Source organism: Jaculus jaculus, chromosome 14, assembly GCF_020740685.1.
Source record: "Jaculus jaculus isolate mJacJac1 chromosome 14, mJacJac1.mat.Y.cur, whole genome shotgun sequence".
In the NCBI taxonomy this organism is placed as follows: Eukaryota; Metazoa; Chordata; class Mammalia; order Rodentia; family Dipodidae; genus Jaculus; species Jaculus jaculus.
The window spans coordinates 959,981-984,685 of NC_059115.1; the positions used below are offsets into that span (position 1 = coordinate 959,981).

At 48.8% G+C, this 24,705-nt stretch overlaps 1 protein-coding gene across 1 annotated transcript in view; it reads right to left on the minus strand.

Annotated features, from left to right (window-relative positions):
* Positions 1–24,705, minus strand: part of LOC101595403 (Fc gamma binding protein) — a 109,792-nt gene that overhangs the window by 11,461 nt on the left and 73,626 nt on the right. The window contains exons 25-29 of the mRNA XM_045134168.1: positions 20,115–20,171; positions 18,978–19,327; positions 11,787–12,357; positions 7,747–8,351; positions 2,153–2,720 (exon numbers count right to left, since the gene is read on the minus strand). Of these exons, the coding sequence (XP_044990103.1) occupies positions 2,153–2,720; positions 7,747–8,351; positions 11,787–12,357; positions 18,978–19,327; positions 20,115–20,171 (2,151 nt within the window). The remainder of the gene's footprint in view (positions 1–2,152; positions 2,721–7,746; positions 8,352–11,786; positions 12,358–18,977; positions 19,328–20,114; positions 20,172–24,705) is intronic.

A 24,705-nucleotide genomic window follows, 5' to 3' on the forward strand; every position in this document is an offset into this window, starting at 1 on the left:
GATGTGCTCCCTTAATTCTGATTATTCAAATTGGTAAGGCAGGCAGCTCCACAGGCAAAACAATAACACCAGGCTGAGGAGCAGTGACTCAGGGAAAGCTTGCCAAGCATACGTGAGGCTCTGGGCTCAAAGGTCAATCACATATAAGACAAAACAGTAAACCAGATCAAATTTCCATTGATGTTAAACGGGAAGGAAGAGTTGGCTCCTTGGCTCTATCAGCCTTATTTCAAGTGTGCAACAACTTCCTCAGTCTCTGGGCAGGACCAGGGTGTGTGCTTTGCCCAATATGATGTCCAGAAGAGCCTTGAAAAGTGTGTGCACACGTGGCCTTGTGGGCATGTGGAACCCTGAAAGCGCCCTCTAGGGAGCCTGGCTAGCCTGCTGGAAGCAGGAAGCTGGGAGCAAGGGAAGCAGTCCCATCTGAGGTACCTACCACACCACCAGCTGGAGCCAACACATGTGTGCGGCGTGGGCACACACCCAGGCTCAGCTCAGACAGTGGCACAGGTCAACCAAGCTGGTGCAGATTAAGGAAACAGGACAATGTCAGCAGCCTGTACCTTTGGTGCCAGCGACTTGGGAGCCGTGGCAGGAGCATAACTGTGGCCTGAAAGTCTGGGCAGCCTGGGTACCATGGCACTACCCTGTGGTCTGAGAGTCTGCACAGCCTGGGTAACATGGCCCAACCCTGTGGTCTGAGAGTCTGGGCAGCCTGGGTAACATGGCACTTCCTTGTCTCAAAAGAAGGCAAAGGAAGAAGTGAAGAGCAAGAAGAGGAGGAAACTGAAATGGGAGACTATTCTAACAGACTCCAGAATTATGAGAAATAATAAATACTGTTGCTTTAACCCACTAAACTTGGGTATTGTTTGCTGAACAGTACAAACAAAATGATGCAGGGATTGTAAAGGTGGCTTGTGCATACAAGCATGGTACATTAGGTTAAATCTACAGGACCAAAACCATTAGAATATTAATGGAGGAGGGTACAGACTTTCTTTTCCTTGTATCCTTCCCTCCCACTTTATCCTCAGGGCTTAGGGCAGTATCTGGATTATGGCAGGCGTTCCACAAATACAGTCACATGTTGCTAAATAACAGGGATGTGTTCTGAAAAGTATACCATAAACACATTTTATTACTGAGCAAATATCACAGGGTATACTTCTCCTAACAAACGTGGCTTTGATGTCACTAGTGAATAAAAGCTTACGAGGTTGCTATCATATGTGTCATTCATTATTTAATTATGCATGCATGTATCTATGTGTGTATGTGTGTGTGTGTACATGGGCATAACAGGGTGTCTTGCAACCATGAATAAACATCAGACATACATGCCACTTTCTGTGTCTAGTTTTATGTGGGTACTGGGGACCTGAACCTGGGCCAACAGGCTTGACATGCAAGTGCCTCTAATGGCTAAGCCATCTAACCAGTCTCTGTTATCCATTATTGGTCATAACACTGTTATGCCACATCTGACTTTATTTGTTGAAAGAATAAAGAAATGAATGCATGTTAAGTGAAGGTGCAAAAAAAAAATGACGTGTCATTCACATGTCTGTGACGTATCTTTTTAGTGCTGTGACCACTCATATGTGCAACCTCATGCACTTACATCACCTTGTGCATCTGGCTTATGTGAGACCTGAAAAATCGAACCTGGGTCCTCAGGCTGTGCAGGCAGGCACCTTAACCTCTATGCCATCTCTCCAGGATCTCCTTTGTTTTTGAAGTATGGTCTCACTGTAGCCCAGGCTGACCTAAAACTCACTCTGTAGGCCCAGGCTGGCCTTAAACTCACAATGATCCTTCTACTCTGCCTCCCGAGTACTGGGATTAAAGGTATGCCCCACCACACCTGGCTTCTTTGCAGTAACTCTTGCTTAGCATACCCTTCTTTGCATATCCTTCTTCTTCCTCTTTTTCTACTCTATTGGGTCAGGAGACAATGGACCTCAGAGCCACTGGCCTGGGGAGATTAGTGACCCTTGAGTGTCTAGTGATCTAACCCTGAGCTAACCCCACCTGAGCCCAGAAAGGCTCCTTGACTCTCAAACAATAGGATCAAAGGAATCATTGACACTTGTATCTTATAAACAAGCTCTAGACCAAAGAATGAATTCTCCAGTTGCTTGGTACTCACGGCAAAGTTCTTCACTCCTCCAGGGGTGTATAGTGATCCCAGCAGCTTGGCATATGGCTGTGTATGTGGCCAGTGAGTTGCACATTGCCTTAGGCAGGCCAAATAGTAAGAAGCTGTCATAGACACAGTCTACTATGGAGTTGTTGAACATGGGCAAATAGTGGCACTCCTGGAAGGGGCCCTTTGGGTCAACAAACTTCCCACACCCCTTTTTGCTTTTCCTCTGTTTGGCCATTGCTTCACCCATCTTGGGACAGGGAATCTGTTCAAGTGTCATGCAGCCAGGTCTTGTCTCCTCCTGCCAACTCTTCCCAAAGGCCCAGGCATGGGGAGCTTTGCCTCCACTCCGCAGAGACAGGTCATCGCTTGGGTTCCCATTGAAGTTCCCACAGAGCCCGCACACTGCCTCAGCATAGGTGCTGGGCACCTTGGCCGTCACATGGGTGTCCCAGTCGTAGCTGATGGTCAGGCCAAAGTCGGTGCGCACAACAGCGTAATTGCCCTGACGGAATATCACCACTTTCCCACCCGCGGCTTGGAAGGGCAGGAAGTGAAGGATGCCATCCACCTGGGTAGAGACACACGGGGATCGGCAGGTCAGGGTATTCACACACTTTGCTCATCTCTTACCTGGTTCCAGCCACTCCCATTTTCCTTGCTGTGCTCTTGAAATTGCGCTTGGTCCTTCCTACCTCAGGGCTTTGGCTTTCTGGCAAACCACCCATCACTCGTTACCCTCTGAGTATCAGATAAATGCAGATCCCTGACTGCTGGTCGTCAGAGCCTGTCAGCCTGTCTCCACATTACTGAGAGTCCTTTAGACCTCTCAGCTTTATCTGGTCTCAAAGCCATTTTTCCATTGAGTACACACTGGCTATTACCACTCAGCTCTTGAGTGAGATGTCCTGTCAGAGAGGTGGGAGCACAAGTAACTACACTAATTCTTCCCTCTCTTTCTTTATCTACAGACAAGCTATGCCAACACTGGGATCTATGGGCAAGACTTCCTCCTCGGTCATGCTGTGGGGATTGGGTTTTTTTTTTTTGATATTTATTTTTATTTATTTGAGACAGAGAGGGAGAACGAGATGGAGAGAGTGTGAATGTGCGCACCAGTGCTTCCAGCCACTGCAAACGAACTCCAGTTGCATGCATCAGCTTGTGCATCTGGCTTATGTGGTACTTGGATAATCAAATCTGTATCCATAGGCTTTGCATCAAGCCCCTTAACCGCTAAGCCATCTCTCCAGCCCCAGATCGGGTTTATGGTTGTGAGCACCTGACACACAGAAAACCCTCTCTGCCTCCTACTTCTTTTTTACTTCCTTGCTGTGGTGGAGAGTACATGCACCTTCTTTTTTATTCATGCTAATCGTCCAGGTTATGGGCTATTACCCAAACTATATTCCTTTAATTATGACTTTTTGAATGACTGTGCAACAATCTGCTTCTTGCTTTTCACTCTTTTGTGGGGAGGCACAGATATGCATGTGGTACGCGTGGTGTGGGGTGTGTAGTCTATGTACTGGTGTATGTGTGCAGATACATGTGCCTCGCGTGCATGAGTACAGAGGCAAGAGAAACATGGGGTGCCCTCTTCTACTGCTCCTCCACTTTATTTCCTCGACACAGTCTCTTGCTGACCCTGGAGTCCCTCACTGACCCCATCATTAGTCGGCCTGAATGACTAGTGAACCAATGTGATTTTCCAGTTCCTCCCCCCAATAAGACCCCAAGCTTACAGGCATGGGTGGCCACACCCAGCCTTTTGTATGCCTGCTGGGGATTGAACTCAGTTTCAGGCTCTCATGCTTTCACCATAAGCACTCTTACCTGCTGAGTCATTTCCCAAAGCTCCATACCATTTATTTTATTTTAATTTTTGTATTTGTTTGTTTGTCGAGGTAGGATCTCACTCTAAGCCAGGCGGACCTGGGATTCACTATGCTCAGGCTGGCCTTGAACTTGATCCTCCTACCTCTGCCTCCCAAAGTGTAACACAGTCTGACACACATACAGGTGGATGGTCCACGGGAGCAGTCTGTTTGGTATTGGCTGGGATGTTTCCTTGCTGTGGTGGAGAGTGCATGCACCTTGCAATGAACAATGGCAGACACAGCTAAATCTGAGCCATTTGACAGTGGAATGTTCCTGCAGGGAATTCCAAGGTGGTCATCCCCTCTACTTGGTTAGGACAACATGGCTCCCTGGTAAACAGGGCCCACTCATGAGTATGAGAATGTCTTCTGAATGGCTGGCGAGCTAGAGAGTGTACTGCCATCCCTGTCAGTAGCACGCATGGATAGCATTGCATGCAGGCCGTGGCATCACGTGCATGGCCTGTGCTGTGAGCAAGAAGACATATCGCTGAGGCTGAGCTGTCTGCTTCGAAAGAACCCAGCCAGGTAAGGGAAGAATTATTACAGGAAAGGACATGTAGACGCTACTTCCACTGAATTAGCCTCTAATTTGGCTGGAAAAGTGGAAAAAGGGAGGATAACATAGAGGTATTGGTTTGCCGGGTTTTTTGTTTTGTTTTGTTTTGTTTTTGTTTGTTGAAGTAGGGGCTCACTCCAGCCCAGGCTGACCTGGAATTCACTATGTAGCCTCTGGCTGGCCTTGAGCTCACAACACTCCTCTACTACCTCTGCCTCCCGAGTGCTGGGATTAAAGTGTAGGCCACCATGCCCAGCTGGTTTGCCATTTCTTATATCTGGCAAAACACAAGGAAAGACAGCAAATTAGATCTGTGACAGAGACCCCCCCCCCCCAAAGTTGGTACACATGGGCAGAACCAGATTTGAGGGAGAACAGACACAGCAGGAATAAGAGAAGACAGCCCTCAGGTCTGGCCTTGAATAGAGAGGAAGGGAAACCCCACAACTCAGCTCACAGGCAGGGGCCTTGCTAATGGCCCAGTCCAGGAAGCATGACAATGAGGGCAGACCCAGTACCTGAACAGCTTGAACTGGGAAAGAAGAACTCTCAGAGAGCCTCCCTAGCCTGGCTCATGGAGCTGCGGGGCATGGTGGGGGAGGGATGGTATAGGTCAGAGTCCAGTGCCCATTCCTCTTAGACATAAAGGCTGGGTGACCTGAGGCAATGCAAGGAAAAACAAAGCCTTAAATTGGCTCATATGAGCCAAGGGGGACACTGCTAGGTCCCCATGAATATCAGGGTCTGGAAGACAACAGAAGGAGGACAGATATTACTGAGGGAACTAAATATAGGAGTGGTGGTGTTTGATGCCTGTTTACAGGCTAGAGAGAAGTGTGTTCACAGAAGTATGTGAAAGAGTTTGATTCAGCAGGGGTCTCCAGAGAGGGGCAGGGCTTTAGTGGCTTTGGTGAGCCCATGGGAGGACATGATCATTATCAGGTGGAAAAGGCCTACCAGCAAGTAAACGAGGTTTGTAAAACGCTCAGTCAATCAACAAGGGATGAGAGAAAGTAAACAGAAAAAGGTGTCTGCCTGGGCCATTTGAAGGTGAATGTGCCAAGATTTGTGTTAAGCAAGATTGTGTCCTATGGAGACATTAATACAAAGTCAAATGCTGTGCTAGTGAGATTCTGGAAGATTTCAAAGCCTGAGCAACAGTTCACAGAAGACATCAATGATTAAACAGTGCATGGGCAAAGGATTAGGCCTTGGGCTGGAGAGATGGCTTAGCCGTTAAGGCGCTTGCCTACAAAGCCAAAGGACCAGGTTCGACTCCCTAGTACCCACAGAAGCCAGATGCACATGGTGGTGCATGCATCTGGAGTTTATTTGTAGTGGCTAGAGGCCCTGGTGTGCCCATTCTCTCTCTCCCCTTATAAACAAGTAAGTAAATAAATACTGTTTCTTTTTAAGAAAAGGATTAAGCCTGTCTCAGTGGTGAGTAGTTATCCTCTAAATATGTGGTGATTATTTTTCCCCAGTAAATATGTCCACAGGCATACTGGCTGTACTGGGACTTTTCAGCAGCCAGGTGTGGCTAATGGAAGGTTCCGGGCCATGGTGGTGGCTCAGAGTCTCTCAGAACCAAGAAGCCAGCTACAGTGGCAAGTGGTGTAAGCTAATGCACAGCTCTGCTCCCCTCTGGGCCTGAGCCATGCCAAGCGGCATTAGATTGCCTCACCACATCCACCAGGCTCGAGAGGCATCCAGCAATCCATTGTCAACAGCAGCATCCAGGATGAGGAGGTCAGATGGCTTCTGAAAAATGACTATGGGTCATAAAGCGCTAGATGGGGTAGTGTGTCCCATATATGCCATGGTATCAAATGTTACTCTTCCTCTTCCCCCCCCACCCCAAGGTAGGATCTCACTGTAGCCCAGACTGACCTGGAACTCACTGTGTAGTCCCAGACTGCCTTTGAACTAACAGCAATCCTCCTCCTCTGCCTCCTGAATTCTGGGATTAAAGGCATGCACCACCATGCCTAGATAAACATTTCTCTTTTTGTTATTATTATTATTATTATTATTATTGTTTGTTTTTCAAGGTAAGGTCTTGTTCTGGCCTAGGCTGACCTGGAATTCACTATGTAGTTTCAAGATGGCCTTGAACTCACAGTGATCCTCCTACTTCGGCCTCTGGAGTGCTGGAGTTAAAGATCTGCACTACATCTGGCAACACTGCTTTTTTAAAGATATTTTTTACTTATTAATTTATTTATTTGAGACAGAGAGAAGGAGAGAGAGAAAGAGGAGACAGACAGAGTGAGAATGGGCATTCCAAGGCCTCTAGCCTCTGCAAATGAATTGCAGACTCATGCTCACCATATGTATCTGGCTTATTTAGGACCTGGAGAATCAAACATGGATGCTTAGGTTTTGCATGCATACGTGTTAACCGCTAAAGCCATCTCTCCAGCTCACATTGCACTTTAAAAAATATTATTTATTTTATTTATTTGAGAGAAAGAGAGAGGCAGATAGAGAGATGGAAGGACAGAATAGGCACACCAGGGACTGTAGCCACTGCAAACGAACTCCAGATGCATGTGCCACCTTGTACATCTGGCTTACATGGGTATAGGGGAATCAAACCTGAGTCCTGTGGCTTTGATGGCAAGTGCCTTAACCATTAAGCCATCTCTCCAGCCCCCAAGGATTCTTTATATATATATAAAATCTTTATATCTTTTTAATAAGAGAGAGAAAGAGAATGAATTGTCACACCAGGGTCTCCAGCCACTGCAATCAAACTAGAGACACGTGCGCCACTCCATGCACATGTGCCACCTTATGTTTATGTCACACTGTGTGTCTGGCTTACGTGGGATCTGGAGAGTTCCACATGGGTCCTTAGTCTTTGAAGGGAAGCCTCAACCAGTAAGGCATCTCTCCAGCTCCCAAGGACTCTTAAACACTGAGAAGATGTGTGTTCACCCACACAAGCTCCCACTGAATGTGGCTGCTGGTGGCTCTGAGGTGACTCTGTCCTCATAACAGACTTTGATGGAGAACACAGTCTGAAAGTCACAATGCCAAGAAGGAGGAGAACAGCCCTTGGTCACTGGCCACAAGATCTTGCAATAAACTCCATCGTACCCCATCCTGAGTCTGGGGGTTTCCTGCCCCCACCCGTCTCCATGTGTGGCACTCACCAGTACTTGTCCTGGGTGCTCCCGGCGCACGGCCACCTTCACACCAAGAGCCTCCACCCGAATGGCCTGACTATTGATGAAGGTATGCCTTCCTCGGCGCTCATTTTCCACCAGCACCCGGAAGGTGGGCAGCGTTGTGTCCTGGCCGCAGGAGCCGACCAGCAGGTACGTGCAGGTACCCATGAAGTTGAAGGGCCGTCCATCTAAGCTCATGTAGTGCGGGTCCCCATACGCCTGGCAGCTGGCAAAGTTTTTGGGGTAGCAGCCTAGGAGGCCGTCCTGCACGCGGCAGCGCTCACCTGACCTGCAGCCCACCGAGTCGCGGCAGGTCACCTGCTGGGTGGCGCCATCGCAGGTGCAGCGTCTCCGGCACAGGTCGTCGGCCAGCACTTCCTGGCCTGGTGCGAGCAGGCGACCCTCGAATGTGCACCCGCACGCGGAGGCCGGCACGCAGGCGCCGCCGCTGGCCACGAAGCCCGGGAGACACACACAGCCCTCCACGCACGGCCGCCCCGAGCAGTTGGCTGGAAGCGCTTCCGAGTTGCAGGAGGCCGGGCACGCGGAGCTGCAGGGGTCGTAGCGGCTGTTGGCTGGACACGATATGTCTGGAGGGGGAGGTCAAGGAGGGACAAAAGAGGGGCTTTATCAGGGCAGTGTGGTGGGACCACCAGGAGTGCCTATCTGGAAAAGTGCAACGTGTCTCCCCCAGCCGTGGCTCCTCCCTCAGAGCTCAGCGTCTCAGTTCCTGGCACATGTGTCCCTGGACTACTACTATAGGCCCACCTACCTCCTACTGCACCACCCCTGGACAGCCAGTCAGTGGGGAAATTCCATGAGGTCCAGTGTTAAAATCCACCTAGCATCTGTTTTGCTGGCCTATGCGCCACATGGCCTCTGTCTAATCTCCTGCATGCTCGTCTCCTCCATCCAAAGTCTGTCCATCGCACTAGCCAGATGGCCTTGTGACTGCTAGGTCTGATCATGCACACCCCTAGGGACTCTATCTGCGCAGAAGACACTGGAGCCCTGGGCCCCGCTTCTCAGGCCTCCTAAGTGTGCCCACACTAAAGGGTTAGAGCAGAGAGTCACTGACAGCTCTGCTTTCCTAATGGCCTGCAGACGTACTAAAGAGTGGACACCTGAAAATTCCTGAGGCAAATAAGGTGTTGAGCGTTGGGGAGGGATAAAGAAGGTGTTTGTTAAGAGATACACATGTGGGCTGGTGAGATGGCTTGGTGGTTAAGGCACTTGCCTGTGAAGCCTAAAGACTCATGTTTGATTCTCCAGGTCCCACATAAGACAGATGCCCAGTGACACAAGCACACCATGTCACACAGGCACACAAGGGGGCACATGCACCTGGAGTTTGATTAAGGTGGCTGGAGGCCCTGCATGCCAATTCTCTCCCTCCCCCCACAACACATAAATTTTTTTTGAGGTAGGGTCTCACTGTAGCCCAGGCTTTGACCTGGAGTTCACTATGTAGTCTCACAGTGCCCTCAAACTCACAACAATCCTACTTCCTCTGCCTCCCAAATGCTGGAATTAAAGGTGTGCACCACCACGCCTGGCTAAAAAGTATATATTTTTAAAAAGCCCAATCTGTTGGGCTTTTCAAAAAAGAAAAGGAAAGAAGTACAGATGCAAGTGAAGAAGAGATAGAAGACACACCCTACAAGGACATGAGCTCCAGGACAGAGTGCACCTCCCAAGTACCAGCCAGTGAAGAGAGTGGGAATGAACCTGACATCGGGTTATAAAACTGCTCTTGCAGGGCGTGGTAGTGCATGCCTTTAATCCCCGCACTGAGGAGGTAGACTGCATAGTGAATTCCAGAACAGCCAGGCCTAGAGCAAGACACTACATTGAAAAATAAAAACTGCTATCCAGCTGGAGGGAAGGCTTAGTGGTTCATACACTTGCCTGCAAAGTGAAAGGACCCAGGTTTGATTCCCCAGAACCCATACAAGACAGATGTACAAGGTGGCACATACATCTGGAGGTTGCATACAGTGGCTGGAGGCTCTGGTGTGCTTGCTCTCTCTCTCTCCCTTCTTCTGCCTCTCAAATAAATTAAAAGATCTTAAAAAACTGCTCTGCTCAAAAGCTCATGGGCCATTCTGTCTGCACTTGCACCCAACCTTGCAAGATGAAAGCCTTGCTCTTTCTTGCTCCTCTAAGGAGCCTAGTCTCCTTATTAAGAGAGGAGATATTTTCCTAGCAATCTCACTCGGGATTTGAAAGCAGAGTCCCCCCCCAGGAACAACAGGCTCCGCCCGCCCCTCTACCCCGTCTCTCTCCTCCAGTGGCTCGCTCCGTTCCAGCCCTAGCAGACTGGTACCTTCTCAAACTGCCACCTCCGTACCTGGGCACTGCATCCCTCTGTCTGAATCGCCAGACAGTGTGAGAAACATCAAGCAAAGGACTCTGGTTCCCTGTGCCTCAATGTCTCCCTCAGCAAGACAGGACGACACCATACTGATGCTACCGCCGGAAGGGACCAAGGGAGTGCTGCATGGGAGGTGCTTCATGGCCATCACGGTCACTACTGAGCTGTGACCACTGCCTGGCCCTGCTCTTGTTCCAGTGCCACCTGCTCACAGATGTCTTCCTCAAGTGTCCAAGGCACTTTTTTGTTCTTTTAAAGAACTCCACATGCAATGCCACCTTGTGCATCTGGCTTGCGTGGGCCCTGGGAAATCCAGCCTGGGCCTTTGGCTTTGCAGGCAAGTACCTTAACCGCCAAGCCGTCCCTGCAGCCCTCCCACACACTTCTATGGCACTGTGTTCTGTGCTCTCTGAAGGTACTTTGAGCTAATCGGCTCGCTGCCCACCTAGGATGTAGATTGTACTTCAGTGGGGCGCTGGTGTGTTTCTGTCACTGCTGAACTCTCGGCACCAAGGACGGGGCCTGGCCATCAAGGAGGTGCCCAGAAAACACTGCAGAAATGGGTGGGAGGGTGAATGAACTCTGCTTTCTCTTCTGTTTTGGGATTCGAGGACTGGAGAGGGAAAGTCCTATTGGAACATGGGGCCTAGAAGGGAGCCGGTCAGTTACAAACATTGCTTTGTTCCTCCCCTTACCCTCCACAAATTTGCTAGAAGGGAGCCGGTCAGTTACAAACATTGCTTTGTTACCCCCCTTACCCTCCACAAGTTTGCCACCCGTAGTGCTAGTCTCAAGCCTAGGCCTGGGTGCAGATGCCCTTTTCCTTCCCTTGCCCTGAACAGTCTCTGAGAGCTCTGCCAGAAGAGGAACTGTGTGGGCAGGGTTGGTTCTCAACCTCACTGTCACGGCACCAGGCTGCTTGTTGACTGACTGAGTGAGTGTTTTAGCAGACAGAGACCTATCTGGTCAGCTTTAGCCAGAGGACACTGGAGTCATGGAGCAGGTGTGAGCACAGGAGTGTGGCTGCACATCTGTCTTACAACCCCACAAATCCCCTCCCCTACCAAGCCTCCGCTGCTCTCTGGGCTGGTAGTCCATTTACCTCCTTTCCTTCCTGCATAGTCCAACCCCGCTCATGGATTCCAAATAGAATATTCTTTTTTCGTTTTTGGTTTTTCAAGGTCGGGCCTCACTCTAGCCCTGGCTGACCTGGAATTCACTATGCAGTCTCTCAGGGTGGCCTCAAACTCACAGTGATCCTCCCACCTCTGCCTCCTGAGAGCTGGGATTACAGGCATTTACCACCACATGTGGCTCAAATAGAATATTTATTTTTTCTAGAAAAATCTCCCTGAAACTATCCCAAATGTTGGATCAAGAACCTTCTTTGATGTTACGTATCCCCTTTAGCTTCCCCAGCTCTAGCCACAACCATCTGCTTGCATCCCTCCATTCCACCCCAACCTTCTGCCTGTGCCTTGCCACTTCATATTGGGCACACTGGTGCCCACAGAGGCTCACTGTAGCAGAGCCCGGACATCTTAGCTACCACTGTATGTCTGCTATTACCCGGCAGCAGGCTGAGCCAGTTGGCTCTCAGAGATCTAGCAGACGAAAGAGGTCACCGCACCCGACCCTGCCTGTCACTCACCGCAGTTGGTTCGTGGCCTCCACTCGCGGACAGGGAGACCTAGCTCCATGCAGGCCTGGGCATAGGCACCAAGGCTATGGCACAGGCTGTGCTGTGCCCCTCTGGTCACACACATGTCATACACACAATCTTCCAGGAAGGGCTTGGGGTCCAGGGACTCGTGGCAGGCTGCAAAGGGGCCCGAGGGCAGAGTTAGCATGCCACAGAGCTGGTTTCCCTCATAGAACTGGGCCTGGCCTGCAGTGCAGGAGGTACAGTTGCTCTGGCAGCCGTCATCACACAGGAGGTCCCCATCATACAGCTTCCAGCTTTTAGAGAAATTCAGGGAATCAGATGCCAGTTTCCCATCAGGCGTGAGGAAGTCATCAGCAGGGTCACCATTATAGTTGCCACACAGCCCACACACTTGGTCTTGGAAGCGCTTGGGAAGGCGCAGGGTCAGCTGGCAATCCCAGTTGTAGGTGACCACCAGCCCGAAGTCCAGCTCCACCACGCCGTGCGTCCCACTCTGGTACACACGCAGGCGACCCCCACTCAGGGAGGCCGGCAGGCGTGAGCGCTGATTGTTGATCTGTAGAGGGTGGCAGTGGTCAGACTCCCGCATGTCCCAGTCAGCCTCTCCTCTCACCCACCACTTCCCCTGCTGAGGCCACACAGGGCGACTGTCACCAGCCTCTCACTTCTCCTGGCTGACGCGTTCTTTCCCCAGATGCTCACAGAGTTAGCTCCCTCTCCTATGAAGGACTTACTCAAACTTCACCACAGCCAGGCTACCTTGGTCCCCCTTCCAATGCATCCCTCTCCTGTTCGCCATCCGCCTTCCTTGCTTTCCTTCTTCCCGTACCTTCTAGCCTTAACTACAACATGAAAACTTCCACAGTGGTCACCTAATGCCACCTCCCCTAACACAGGTTTCTTTTCCCCTGTGGTGACTACGGCTGTATCTCCAGAGCCTGCAGCAGCACCTGGCAGAGTAACAGGTGCTGGGTAAGTGCGTGAAGTCAGCAGGCTGCAGGGAACCCACAGGTCTTGCTCAGCAGCAGGCAGATGCAGCAGCCCATAAACAGGTAGGCTGCTGGCTCTTCTTGGGCTAAGAGGGCAGAGAAACCGGAGGCTGTGGGCAGAACTGGTGAAGGCCAGCAATCACTAGAGGCGGGTTCAGCAATAAGCGTGCCTGCTATAAGCATGGGGGCCTAAGATTACACGAGTTAAATTCCCAGGACTTACATGAACAGCTGGGCATGTCTATCAGGTCAGTTCTGAGGGGAGCAGAGACAGGAGGATCCTGTGCTTGAGAGAACCAGAGCTCCATGTTAGAGCAAGACCCCTTCTTAAGGAGATATGTGAATGAGTGAGGGCCCCTGACATTTGCCTCTGATCTCTGAATATGCAAACAGGCACATGCATTTGCACACGCACTGGCACATACTATGTACACATACATACACATTACTACATCACACATGCAGAAAACATAGAACTGGGAGATGGCTCAGAGGTTAAGAACACTTCCTGTGCAAGCATGAGGGCCTGAGGAGGCCTCTTGAGTTTGATCCGGGGACCCAATAACAGCTGGGGTGGCCACACATGTCTGTAAGCTCAGTCCCATAGGAGAGCAGAGATCCCATGCATCACTGGAGTGCATAAATAAACAGCAAGCTGTGGGATCAGTAAGAGACCCCAACGCAAATAAGAATGGTCATAAAAGGTGGGTGTGGTGGTGCACACCTTTAATCCCAACACTTGGGAGGCTGAGGTACCTGCGACTGCAGAGTGAATTCCAGGTCAGCTTCAACTATAGCAAGACCCTACCTCAGAAAATCAAAAAAAAAAAAAAAAAAAAAAAAAAAAAAAGAATGTTCAGAAAAATGGGCTGGAAAGATGGATTAGCAGTTAAGGCTCTTGTCCACAAAACCTAAGGACTCATATTTGACTCTCCAGATCCCATGTAAGCCAGACACACAGTGACTCAAGCGAGAAAGGTCACAAATGTATACTAGGGGGAGCATGTGTCTGGAGTTATACTGCAGTGGCTGGAGGCCCTGGTGCAGCAATCCTCTCTCTCATTCTCTCTCTATGTATCTCTTGCTCTCTCACATAAAAAAGGCCAGTCTGTTGGGCTTGCCTCAAAAAAGAAGGGTCAGAAAAAGGCTGGAGAGATGGCTTAGCAGTTAAGGTGTTTGCCTGCAAAGTCAAAGGACCCAGGTTTGATTCCCCAGGACCTATGTAAGTCAGGTGCACAAGCATGCATCTGGAGGCTGTTTACAGTGGCTGAAGGCCCTGGTGCACCCATTCTCCCTCTCTCTCTCTCTTTCTCTCCTCCCACCCCCACATCTGCCGCTTTCTAACTCTCTCAAATAAATTAAATTTAAATTAAAAAAATAAGAATGGTCAGAAAAGCCAAGGAGCATGACAGCTGACATTCACTGCTTGTGGGGTGCCATAAGGGCACATACATGTGCATACAGTGCAACACACACACACACACACACACACACACACACACACACACACACACAGCATGCACCCATGCATGCACACCACCACCACTGCCACATTATACACACATACGAGCATAAAAGAAGAGGTAATCTGTGGATGCCAACTGTTTGCAGATAGGGGCCCTTGCAGTTTCTGAGGCCCACCATTAGGCTGACAGCTGGGTGTGTGAAGAGCACCTGCTCTCTGTCGCTAATGAAATGTCTTTGGAAATCTAGCCAGGTAATCTGTTCTGATGGCAGGGATTCTCTGAGAAGCTTGAGGATCTGGGAGCATGCATTTTTCCTTCACTTGTTAGTAAACATCTCTTCCCTTCCTTTAGGCAAAAGGACTCTAAACTTTCTTTTTTATTCTTATTAATGTTTAATTTAATTTAATATTTTGAGAACAAGAGACAGAGAGAAAGGAAGAGGCAGAGAGAGAGAGAGAATGGGCATGCCAGGGCCTTTTAGCCACTGTGACTCCAGACACGTGTGTTCCTTTGTGCGCATGTGCAACACTGCACACTTGCGTCACTGTGCATCTGGCTATGTGGGACCTGGAGATTCAGACATTCTTTGGCTTCATAGGCAAGTGCCTTAACTGCTAAGCCACCTCTCTGTCCCACTTTTTATTTTTTATTTTTATTGGGCTGGAGAGATGGCTTAGCGATTAAGTGCTTGCCTATGAAGCCTAAGGACCCCGGTTCAAGGCTGGATTCCACAGGAATCACATTAGCAAGATGCATAAGGGGGCGCACGCATCTGGAGTTTATTTGCAGTGGCTGGAGGCCATGGCGCGCCCATTCTCTCTATATATCTGCCTCTTTCTCTGTCTGTCGCTCTCAAAGAAATAAATAAAAATAAATATATTTTAGAGAGAGGGGTGGTTCCTTCCAGAGAGAGAGAGGCTGTTCCTTCTAGAGAAAGAGAGAATGGGCACGCCAAGGCCTTTGCCATTGGGAACTCAAACCTGGGTCCTTAGGCATTATAGGAAAGTGCCTTGGCTGCTAAGTCACCTCTCTAGCCCACGTTCTAGAAGTGGAGACAACACGGTGTGTGTTTGCCTCTGTGAGAGGACAAGTCAATGTGCTGTTAAGGGGGTGCAGGCACAGGGTAAAGATGGAAATTGCCTGTGAACAAAGTCAGTGAGGTGAGCTCATGTGTCCTGTGCTTTCAGAAGATCATGCTTTCTTTGTGTGACTCCAAACATAATAGGTCGAACCCTCACCAAGATACACAGTGTGAGCTGGGCATGGTGATGCACACTTTAAATCCCAGCACTTGGGAGGCAGAGGTGGGAGGATCACTGTGAGTTTAAGGCCACCCTGAGACTACATAGTGAATTCCAGGTCAGCCTGAGCTAGAGTGAGAGACCCTACCTCGAAAAAACTAAAAAGAAAAACAAACAAAAATACACAGTGTGACTGTCACCTTAATCCACCTGTTTGGGCTGGAAAGTTCACTCCCCGAAGTCAGGGACACATCCTGTGCCATGAGAAGGGCATGGGCTTGTGAAAAACACAGTTGGTCGTATTTGCCCTATAGCTGAGTCTGTCAATACAGTTGGGTTCACCTGTACCTTCAACGATGAATGTTTTATTTTATTTATTTGAGAAAGAGAGAAAGAAGCAGAGAGAGACAGTGAGAGGGAGAGAGAGAGACAGACAGAGAGAGAGAGAATGAACACAGGTGCACCAGGGCCTCCAGCACTACAAACAAACTCCAAACACATGTGCCATTCTGAACATCTGGCTTATGGGGATCCCGAGGAATTGAACCTGGGTCCTTTGGCTTTCCAAGCGAACACCTTAACCGCTAAGCCATCTCTCCATCCCCCGGATGACTATTATTGCATTTGCCAACCAGCCTGTGCAATTGGGACATGTGAAGCTAGACACAGTGCATATCCACACATATGTGCATGTATGTAGAGGCCAGAGGGTTGATGTCGGGGGTCTCCCTCTGATGCTGTCCACATTATTCTTTGAGACAGGGTCTTTGCTGGAATCCTGATCTGGCTTGACTAGTGAGCCAGCAAACCCCTGGCATTCCCTGCTTCTCTCCACTTCCCCAGTGAGCACCCATGCCTGGCATTTTACGTGTACTCTAGGGATCCAAACTCAGGTCCTCATGCTGTGTGGCAAGCACATCACTGCCTGAGTCATCTTTCTAGCTCAAGTCACCACTTATTATTATTATTTTTTTTATGAGAGGGAGAAAGAGAATTGGCACACCAGGGCCGCCAGCCACTGTGATCAAACTCCAGACGTGTGTGCCACCTTGTGCACATGTGCAACCCTGAGCCATCTTGTGCATCTGGCTTATGTGGGATCTGGAAAGTTAAATGTGAGTCTTTAGGGCAAGCGCAGTAACCACTGAGCAATCCATCTGGATGGCCACTTAAAAAAATTAATAGATTTATTTGCAAGCAGTGTGCGAGAGAGAACAAGAAAGAAAGAGAGAATGAGAATGGGTGTGCTATCCACTGCAAACAAACTCTAGATGTGTGCATCACTTTGTGCCTCTGGCTTTACATATATTGGGAATGGAACTATCATTAGGCTTTGCAGGCAACTGCCTTAACCTCTAAGACATCTCTCCAGCCCATACCTCACCACTTTTTTTTTTTTTACCTCACCACTTTTAACCAAACCAAACAGATCATCAATCAAACTAACAGACTCTTTAAATGCAGAGATGACACAAATTTGTAAGGTAGTTCTCAAAATGAGATTGTTTTAGGCATTTTGCCTGATATGCAAAGAAGCCCTTTTGCTCTTATTAAAGCTGAACACCCTGTTTTTATCCCAATTATTTAGAAAATGTAACTGAGGTGGAGGACCTTGGCAAACACATTGCCACTGCTGGTGCCATTCAAGACCTGGCTGAAATCAGTTCCTTCATGGGGATACATGGTATTTACAGCCACTCTCCTTTCTGTTTGCCTCTGTGGGTGCTGTTCCGTGTCCTGCTCAGATAAGACGGGTGCTCATGCTATTCCTACCAGCATGGAAACAACTCAACATTCTGGAGACAGGCACAGGAGACAAAGTTTTCTGACTCTGTCAACTTCTCCATTTCCAAGATCCAAATCCTTGCAGCATGTCCACCAGGAAGAACTGGCTACTATAGAGAGTGGCCTCAGCTCTGATGTTCCACACAGAAATAGAACAACTTGGACTGGAGAGATGGCTTAGTGGCTAAAGCTCTTGCCTGTGAAGTCTAAGGTTCTATTCTCCAGAACCCATGTAAGTCACATGCATAAGGTGGTGCATGTGCTTGGAGTTTGTGTGTAGTGCCTAGAGGCCATGAGGTGCCATTCTCTCTATCTGTCTCTTCCTCTCTCACTCTCTCTAATTAAAAAAAAAAAACAGAATAGAACAATTTCTGTGAGTTTGGATAGAGATCATCATTCATTGCCTAACTCTACTTTGTCCTATAACTTTTTCTTCCTGAGTCAATCTCTTGGCTTCTGGGAACACTTGGCAGACCAATAATGATGAAGGGTTAACAGACTTCCCTGAAAACTAGAGGGAACTAAAGAGTTAATAACTATCCCCAAGACCAGCAGGCAATAAAGAACCTCAGAAAAATGTGACCTTGACAGGCTTGTCTACTCCCGATTGATAAACTTCCCTTAGCTAGAAAACCTTGAGGGTACAGAAACCATCTGGTGGGATATCATCCCTAGACAATTTCGCTAAAAAAGGTTATTCTGAGTAAAGACACAAATAACTATAGTTCATTATCTACTTCCTTGGGCCTGCAGCTAGCATAGTCTATTATTCTTAGGATCCTCCTTATAAACTTGCACCCCAGCCTGGCCCAGTGCTTCAGCCTTCATCCCACGGGAAGACTGCTGCCCCTTGCTGCTTCTCTCAATAAACAGTCTCTTTGTAGAGATCAAGTCTGGTGTTCTCTTTTGCTTTTCTCTAACACTTTCTTTACAAACAATAAGGGACAAAAATTTCCCATCAGCAATAGCAAGCCTCAAAGGACAGGTTACCACGATGAGATCACTCCTCACATGAGAAGAACGGTCCACAATGGTAAGGTCACACCTCAGAGCACAGGCAGTCACCTTATGGGAAGAGACAGACTGTTCTCCTCAAGACATGACAACAATAAAACCTTCCTTTTTGTATGCTGATCACAGGTTACCATGATGAGATCACCTCCTCAGATGAGAACAACTTCCATGACACTAAGGCCACACCGCAGAGCAGAGACAGCTGCTTTATGGGAAGCACACCATTCTCAAGAGACAACTTCTACCAAACCCCTTCAAGAAACAGAGCTGAGATAGTGGTCACTCAGACCAGGGCTTGACCATGAATACCTGCTCCATCTGGTGGCTACGTCCCCTCTCCTCTAAGATCTCACAGTTCTTGTCTCTCCCTCGAATATAGAGAGACTTGAAGTTACAAAACCCTTTATCTATTCTTCCCTAAATGTCCAATTTGATTGTATCTCTTTTCTGTGTCCCTTACCACTCACCTTTGGCTGGCTTATTGAACAAGTGTCAGAGCCAAATTTAGCCCACTGGATTCTGGGAGCCAGGATTTCCCTCCCCCCTGAAACCCTAGTAACATTTCTTCACACCCTCCTCCATTCTGCAAAGGGCTTGTGCTGTGGTCTAACACCAGAGATTAGGCTGCTTCTTTGGACTGACAGCTCAAGGCTGTTAATCTTACAGCCACAAAACACTTACCCGGGCAAAGCCTATCTCCCCACGAACCAGTGACACTGAGTGGTTGTAGGCACGCACGGTGACCAAGCCCACGTAGGAGACTTGGCGGCTGCTGCGGTGCTCGTTCTTGGCTTCCACTCTGAAAGCCAGCAGAGCCTCTTTGGTGCTGCGTAGCTCAGCCATGGTGTAGGAGCAGGTGCCCATCATGTCAAAACGACGGCCATCGAAGGTGGTGTAATGGGGGTCGCCCAGGACACGGCAGACAGCCGTGGGCTCTGCCACACACCTGGCCTTCCCCGTCACCACCTGGCAGCGCTGTCCAGCTGGACACTGAACGCCTTGGCAGGAGGGCTCCCCTAGGGAGATCAGAGCTGGGGAAGAGAGTTGAAAATACTTAGCAGTGTTCACGAGCTCAGAAACCTGGGTCCTCCTGTGGTGTGGACTGTGGGCAGCTGGCTTACAACTGTCCACTTTAGAGGCAAGAAGACTGAGGTCTGCAGTCTCTCAGGGAGAGCACTCCTGGGGTCTCTGGATTGCCTGGGATCTGATGCCCCAGTTGCACACAGCTGGCCTGGAAGAGCAGCAGGTGGTGACAAGGGACAGAGTGCATCTTCTGACGTGTCCACTTGTCTTCACTCCACGTCCCCCACCCCACCTTCTCACAGGCTGGAGAGGCTGAGTGACATTTCAAAAGATAGAAAATAACCAGGCGTGCTGGCTCACACCTTTAAACCCAGCGCTTGGGAGGTAGAGGTAGGAGAATCGCTGTTGAGTTCAAGGTCACCCTGAGACTACATAGTGAATTCCAGGTCTGCCTGGGCTACAGCGAGACCCTACCTCAAAACCCCTCCCCCAAAAAAGATAGAAAATAGAAGACAGAAGGTGTGGGGTGCACACCTGTAATGCCAGTACTGGGTAGGCAGAGGTAAGAGGATGAGACTACATAGTGAATTCAAGGTCAGCCTGGGCTTGCGTGATACCTTATCTTGAAAAACAAAATGAAGGTAAGAAAGGAGGGAGGGAGTGAGAGAGGGAGAGAGGTAGCCTGGGAGAACACAGACTATGTTTTGTGGCAGGGACACAAATGGAGGTTGCTGACCAGGCTGGCCGTTTCCCAGACAGAAACAAGGTCGTAGGTGGAGGCGCAGTCTGACTTACCCCACAGGAGGGCTGCTCCTGCCCACAGCGTCCGCCAGCTCCACAGGGATGCCATGCCTGCAGTTGAGATAGAGGGGGCTCATAAGAAGGGGTCTGCTGCCTTTGGAGACTGTCCTAGAGAGGACAGAAAGAGGAAATCTGAGGACAAGGGCCACCTGGGTGTAAGGAAGGCTGATGTGGGGAGAGAAGTTGGGTAGATGGGACTGGGTGTGTGTGGGGAGAGGGGTGGCTGTCCAGTGGGTCTGTGAGCGAGCTAGGGAGCCCAGGATCCAGAGAAACAGGTGGGTGGAGAACTGGACACCCAAAGTGTCTGAGGGCCGATGCAGGAGAAGAGGTCTGGACCCAGGGATAAGTGCAGGGGACTAGCTAGCTGTCCCACTTCCACAGGGACCCCAGCCCTTCTCACCTGCAGGTCCCTGGAGCTACAGGGTCATCTCCTTGACTGGGCTATATAGTGGTGTCTCTTGGCCCCTCAGGCCACACCCTGGGCCACCTGCCAGGCAGATGACGCCAACATCCTGGACGAGGCTTCTGATCTCATGCCAGGTGGAACAGGAGCCCTGAAGGCCTGGGAAGGGTGGAGGATGAGTCTGAAGCTTGAGTTCTTAGCAGGATGTGAGAACAGCTGGTGGCTACACCCCGGGAGCTTGTGTAAAACGTTCAGTCCTGGAAGGTGGCATTAGAGAGACCACTGGGGAGTGTGCATTGTGCCACAAGCCTAAGTCTCTGGGCAGGATAGTGGAGATTGAAGTGGGAGGTGGTATTTGGCTCACTGGCCAGATTCCTATCTTTTTCTTTACCAAAAAAAAAAAAAAAAAAATACACACACACACACACATACACAGAGATCTATATCCAGCCATGGACTGACCTCTGTCCCTAAAACATCTTGTTTCTGTGTACCAGGGGAGATGGGTGTCTATTGCATGTTTAAAGTCTGAGGACTCAGGCCCCTGTGTAGGACATACTGCCTCCATCTCACAGAATTGGTTTGGTATTTGATAGCCACACCCCACCCTGCTCCATGAAGATGGTATTGGCTAGTTTTGGGGTGAATCTATACCTCCCCTTCACCCACCCCAGAATTTTTCTGGGCTAAGATGTGCGGGCTTAGTGGCACATAGGGTACTGAAGAAGTAACGGAGAGGGAGTGTGGGCTTTCTGGGATATAATCGATGCCTCCCCAGGGGCTGATCTAACCTATCATGTTATGGTTTGAACCTGAAATGTCCCCAACAAGCTATTTTGAAGTTTTGTTTATTTATTTATTTATTTATTTATTTATTTATTTATTTATTTATTTGTTATAGGGATAAACCCGGGGCCTGGTGTATGATGGGTGAGCACTTTCCTACTGAGCCACACCCTGTGGTCTTTCTGTGGGCCCTCCTCCCCACTGGAACCTGGAGGGGAGACAGGACACCTAGTGATGTGCATGGGGAAGGATGAAGCTTCAGTGCCACAAACCTTCTGGTGCGACTTTTCTTCAAGAATCATCCTAGCATGTACCCACAGTTCCTTGACGTCTAACTCAGTCTTTCTTCCCCTCTTCTTTATCTGCCTTTGTTGGTCTAAACAGACAAAACGGGGCACATATTGTTTATCTGAATGAGATACAATGCAGCCATTGCTGGAGGTGTTGCTGTCTTGAAAACTGAACTCTTGGTTGGTTCTGTGGGTTTGTCCCCTTGCTCTGGGTTCCATGTCCAGCACTGCCAGAAGAAAAAAAAAAATTACCGCCCCTCAGTAATGCAGACGGACATTTGCGGAACCTAGAGGCAGGGTCCTTCATGGCTGGGTCGTAGATCACCCTTAAGAGGAAACAGGTTCCATATGTGGGTCCGAGCTACAAATGTTTGGACTTATATGTGAGTAGGAATAAAACTCCGTAGCAAAGGCCAGTAAACTAGAAAGGGGATATGAAGTGAATAAAAAGGTAGGAATGAGGGGGACTTAATAAGGTGGTATTGTACATATATATATATATATATATATATATATAGAGAGAGAGAGAGAGAGAGAGAGAGGGAGAAACAGATTAATGGGAGTGAAATAACCTAAGTGAGGTCAGAGGAAGAGATTGAGTAAAGGAAAGGTGGAGGGAGGGCTATTCAAAATCTAAGAGGGGGCTGGAGAGATGGCTTAGCGGTTAAGCGCTTGCCTGTGAAGCCTAAGGACCCCGGTTCGAGGCTTGGTTCCCCAGGTCCCATGTTAGCCAGATGCACAAGGGGGCGCACGCATCTGGAGTTCATTTGCAGAGGCTGGAAGCCCTGGCGTGCCCATTCTCTCTCTCTCCCTCTATCTGTCTTTCTCTCTGTGTCTGTCGCTCTCAAATAAATAAATAAAATTTTTAAAAAAAAATCTAAGAGGATGTGAATAAATCATATGAAAACCTACTTTTTTGGATAATGGAAAAACCAGAAGCCATAGATTGTTGTTAGAAAATTTTTAGAACCAGGGATAGGATACCTGCCAGTGAATTGTTGGCCAGGGAGGTCCCTGATGTCCCAAAAACATTACAGGCCATTGCTGAGGCTCTTTGTTTCCCACCAGGAATAGATGGTAAGACCCTATTGGGGAAGGCTTCACATACTTGGGCTTTTTTTTTTTTTTTTGGTCACAGCTATAAGAATATTTAACAGACATAGAAAATTGGTACCAAGAAGTGTGTGTGTGGGGGGGGTTCAGTGGTGTAACTTAATTTGACCATGTGGTTTGTAAGCCTTTTGAATTCATTTATAGGATGAATGTGGAAGACTTTGGAGGTGAATGCTAGAGACATCCAGGCATGTGGTAGGCAGTTTAATGGAATAATATAGTGGAAAATCAGAAGACCAGAATGACAATAGAAATGCAGACAGGAAGTTAGCTTATGAGGTATCAGGCAGGGACAAAGATGGTATTGAGAACTGGGTTTGAGGCCACTAGTGTTACATTCAGGCAAAGAATCTTGCTATGCTCTACCCATGGCCTGAAAATTTGAGTGAGACTGAATTAAAAGGTAATGGAGAAAATCTGTGGAGATTTCAAGACAACATAGTATTCAGGCTGTGACATGGTTGTTGCTTGATGCTTTTGGCCAGAGAAATGGTGAGAATGGAGAGAAAAAGTGGGGCAAAAAAAAAAAAAAAGTGCAGTTTGAGATCATGAGTGCATTTTTAAAGTTGCAGACAAAGTAGGTATGGATTAGACAGCTGTTAACTGTTAGAGATGAGTGACTGTTAGAGAGATGAGTGCCATTAAAGAGAAACCTCTCACTGTGCCCTGGAACATCTAGAAAGAGAGAGGTGACTTGAGGGAAAGGCCCTCCCATTGAAGATTACAAGGTTTGAATTACATGTGAATGGATTTTTTCAAATAAAGACACACAGAGAGAGAATACCTAAAGATAGAGAGCCAAAGAGGGTAGGTTGAAGGAGGGGGTGTCTGCTGGAAGGTGAACATGTAGGGAAATGTTTTCTCAGAGACACAGGAACTAAAAGACCACCGTAGCCATGGTCCAGATTGGCTTTGACACATCTGGCACTGGTGGCAGCACTTGGCATCATCCACATGGCACTGGTTTTACAGGCATGAGGAATGTAAAAGTGATGGGGACACAGAGCCCTTGTGTGCCATGTAAACTGTACTCCCTGCAAACGCGAGCCTGAATGCGTCATTCCTCTCTGAGGTTGCTTCTGATAGGTTATCTTGTCACATCAAAGTAGTTAGTCCACACACCCTGCTCCCCTCCTCTGTGCCTCGGAGATCACTGATTGCTGTGCAGTTTGTCTAGGAAATGCCATGTTCTGGCCATTACCTCAGCTGACAGCCTAACTAGTGCTTCCAGACATCCCTTCTTCTTTTATTGGTACAGCCAGCCTGGACATCTTGGTGGTTAGTGATGGTGGGGCACTCCTCTCCCCAGGGCTGAGAGAAATAACACCGCCAGAACTAGCACCAGCACCATAGGTTTTTCTTATTCCTGGTTCGGAAGGATGATAACCCGGAGGGGAGAATGGGACCACTGGAGGACAGACAACAGGACAGGTGGGGAGTCTAGAGGTCTAAATGCTGGGACCTTAAATCCCAAGGAAGGCCTGGCCCCTGGGACTGGGGAGGGAAGGACCAGGGAATGGTAACAGGTAACCCTCAGCTAGCTCTCTGGTAAGAGGAAAATACTGTAAAGAGGACAGATGACCTGGCTTCATCCGGCCAACCCTGGACCTGACAGCATGTCTTCTGTGCAGCGTGTACCACTGGATTCTCTCTTTCTCTCCCCTTGGTCTTCCAGGAAAAATAACCATTAATTTTAATACATATTTTATTTATTTATTCATTTATTTGAGAGACAGATGGAGAAAGACAGAGAGAATGGGTGTGCCAGGGCCTCCAGCCACTGCAAATGAACTCCAGATGCATGCACCACCTTGTGCATCTGGCTTATGTGGGTACTGGGGAATCAAACCTGGGTCCTTAGGCATTGTAGGCAAGTGTCTTAACAACAAAGCCATTCATCCAGCCTGAAAATAAAACATTTATTATGCAGAAGAGCAGATACCTGTTGTGTCCTAAACTGTAATTACAGCATAAACATTAAAGATTTTTTACT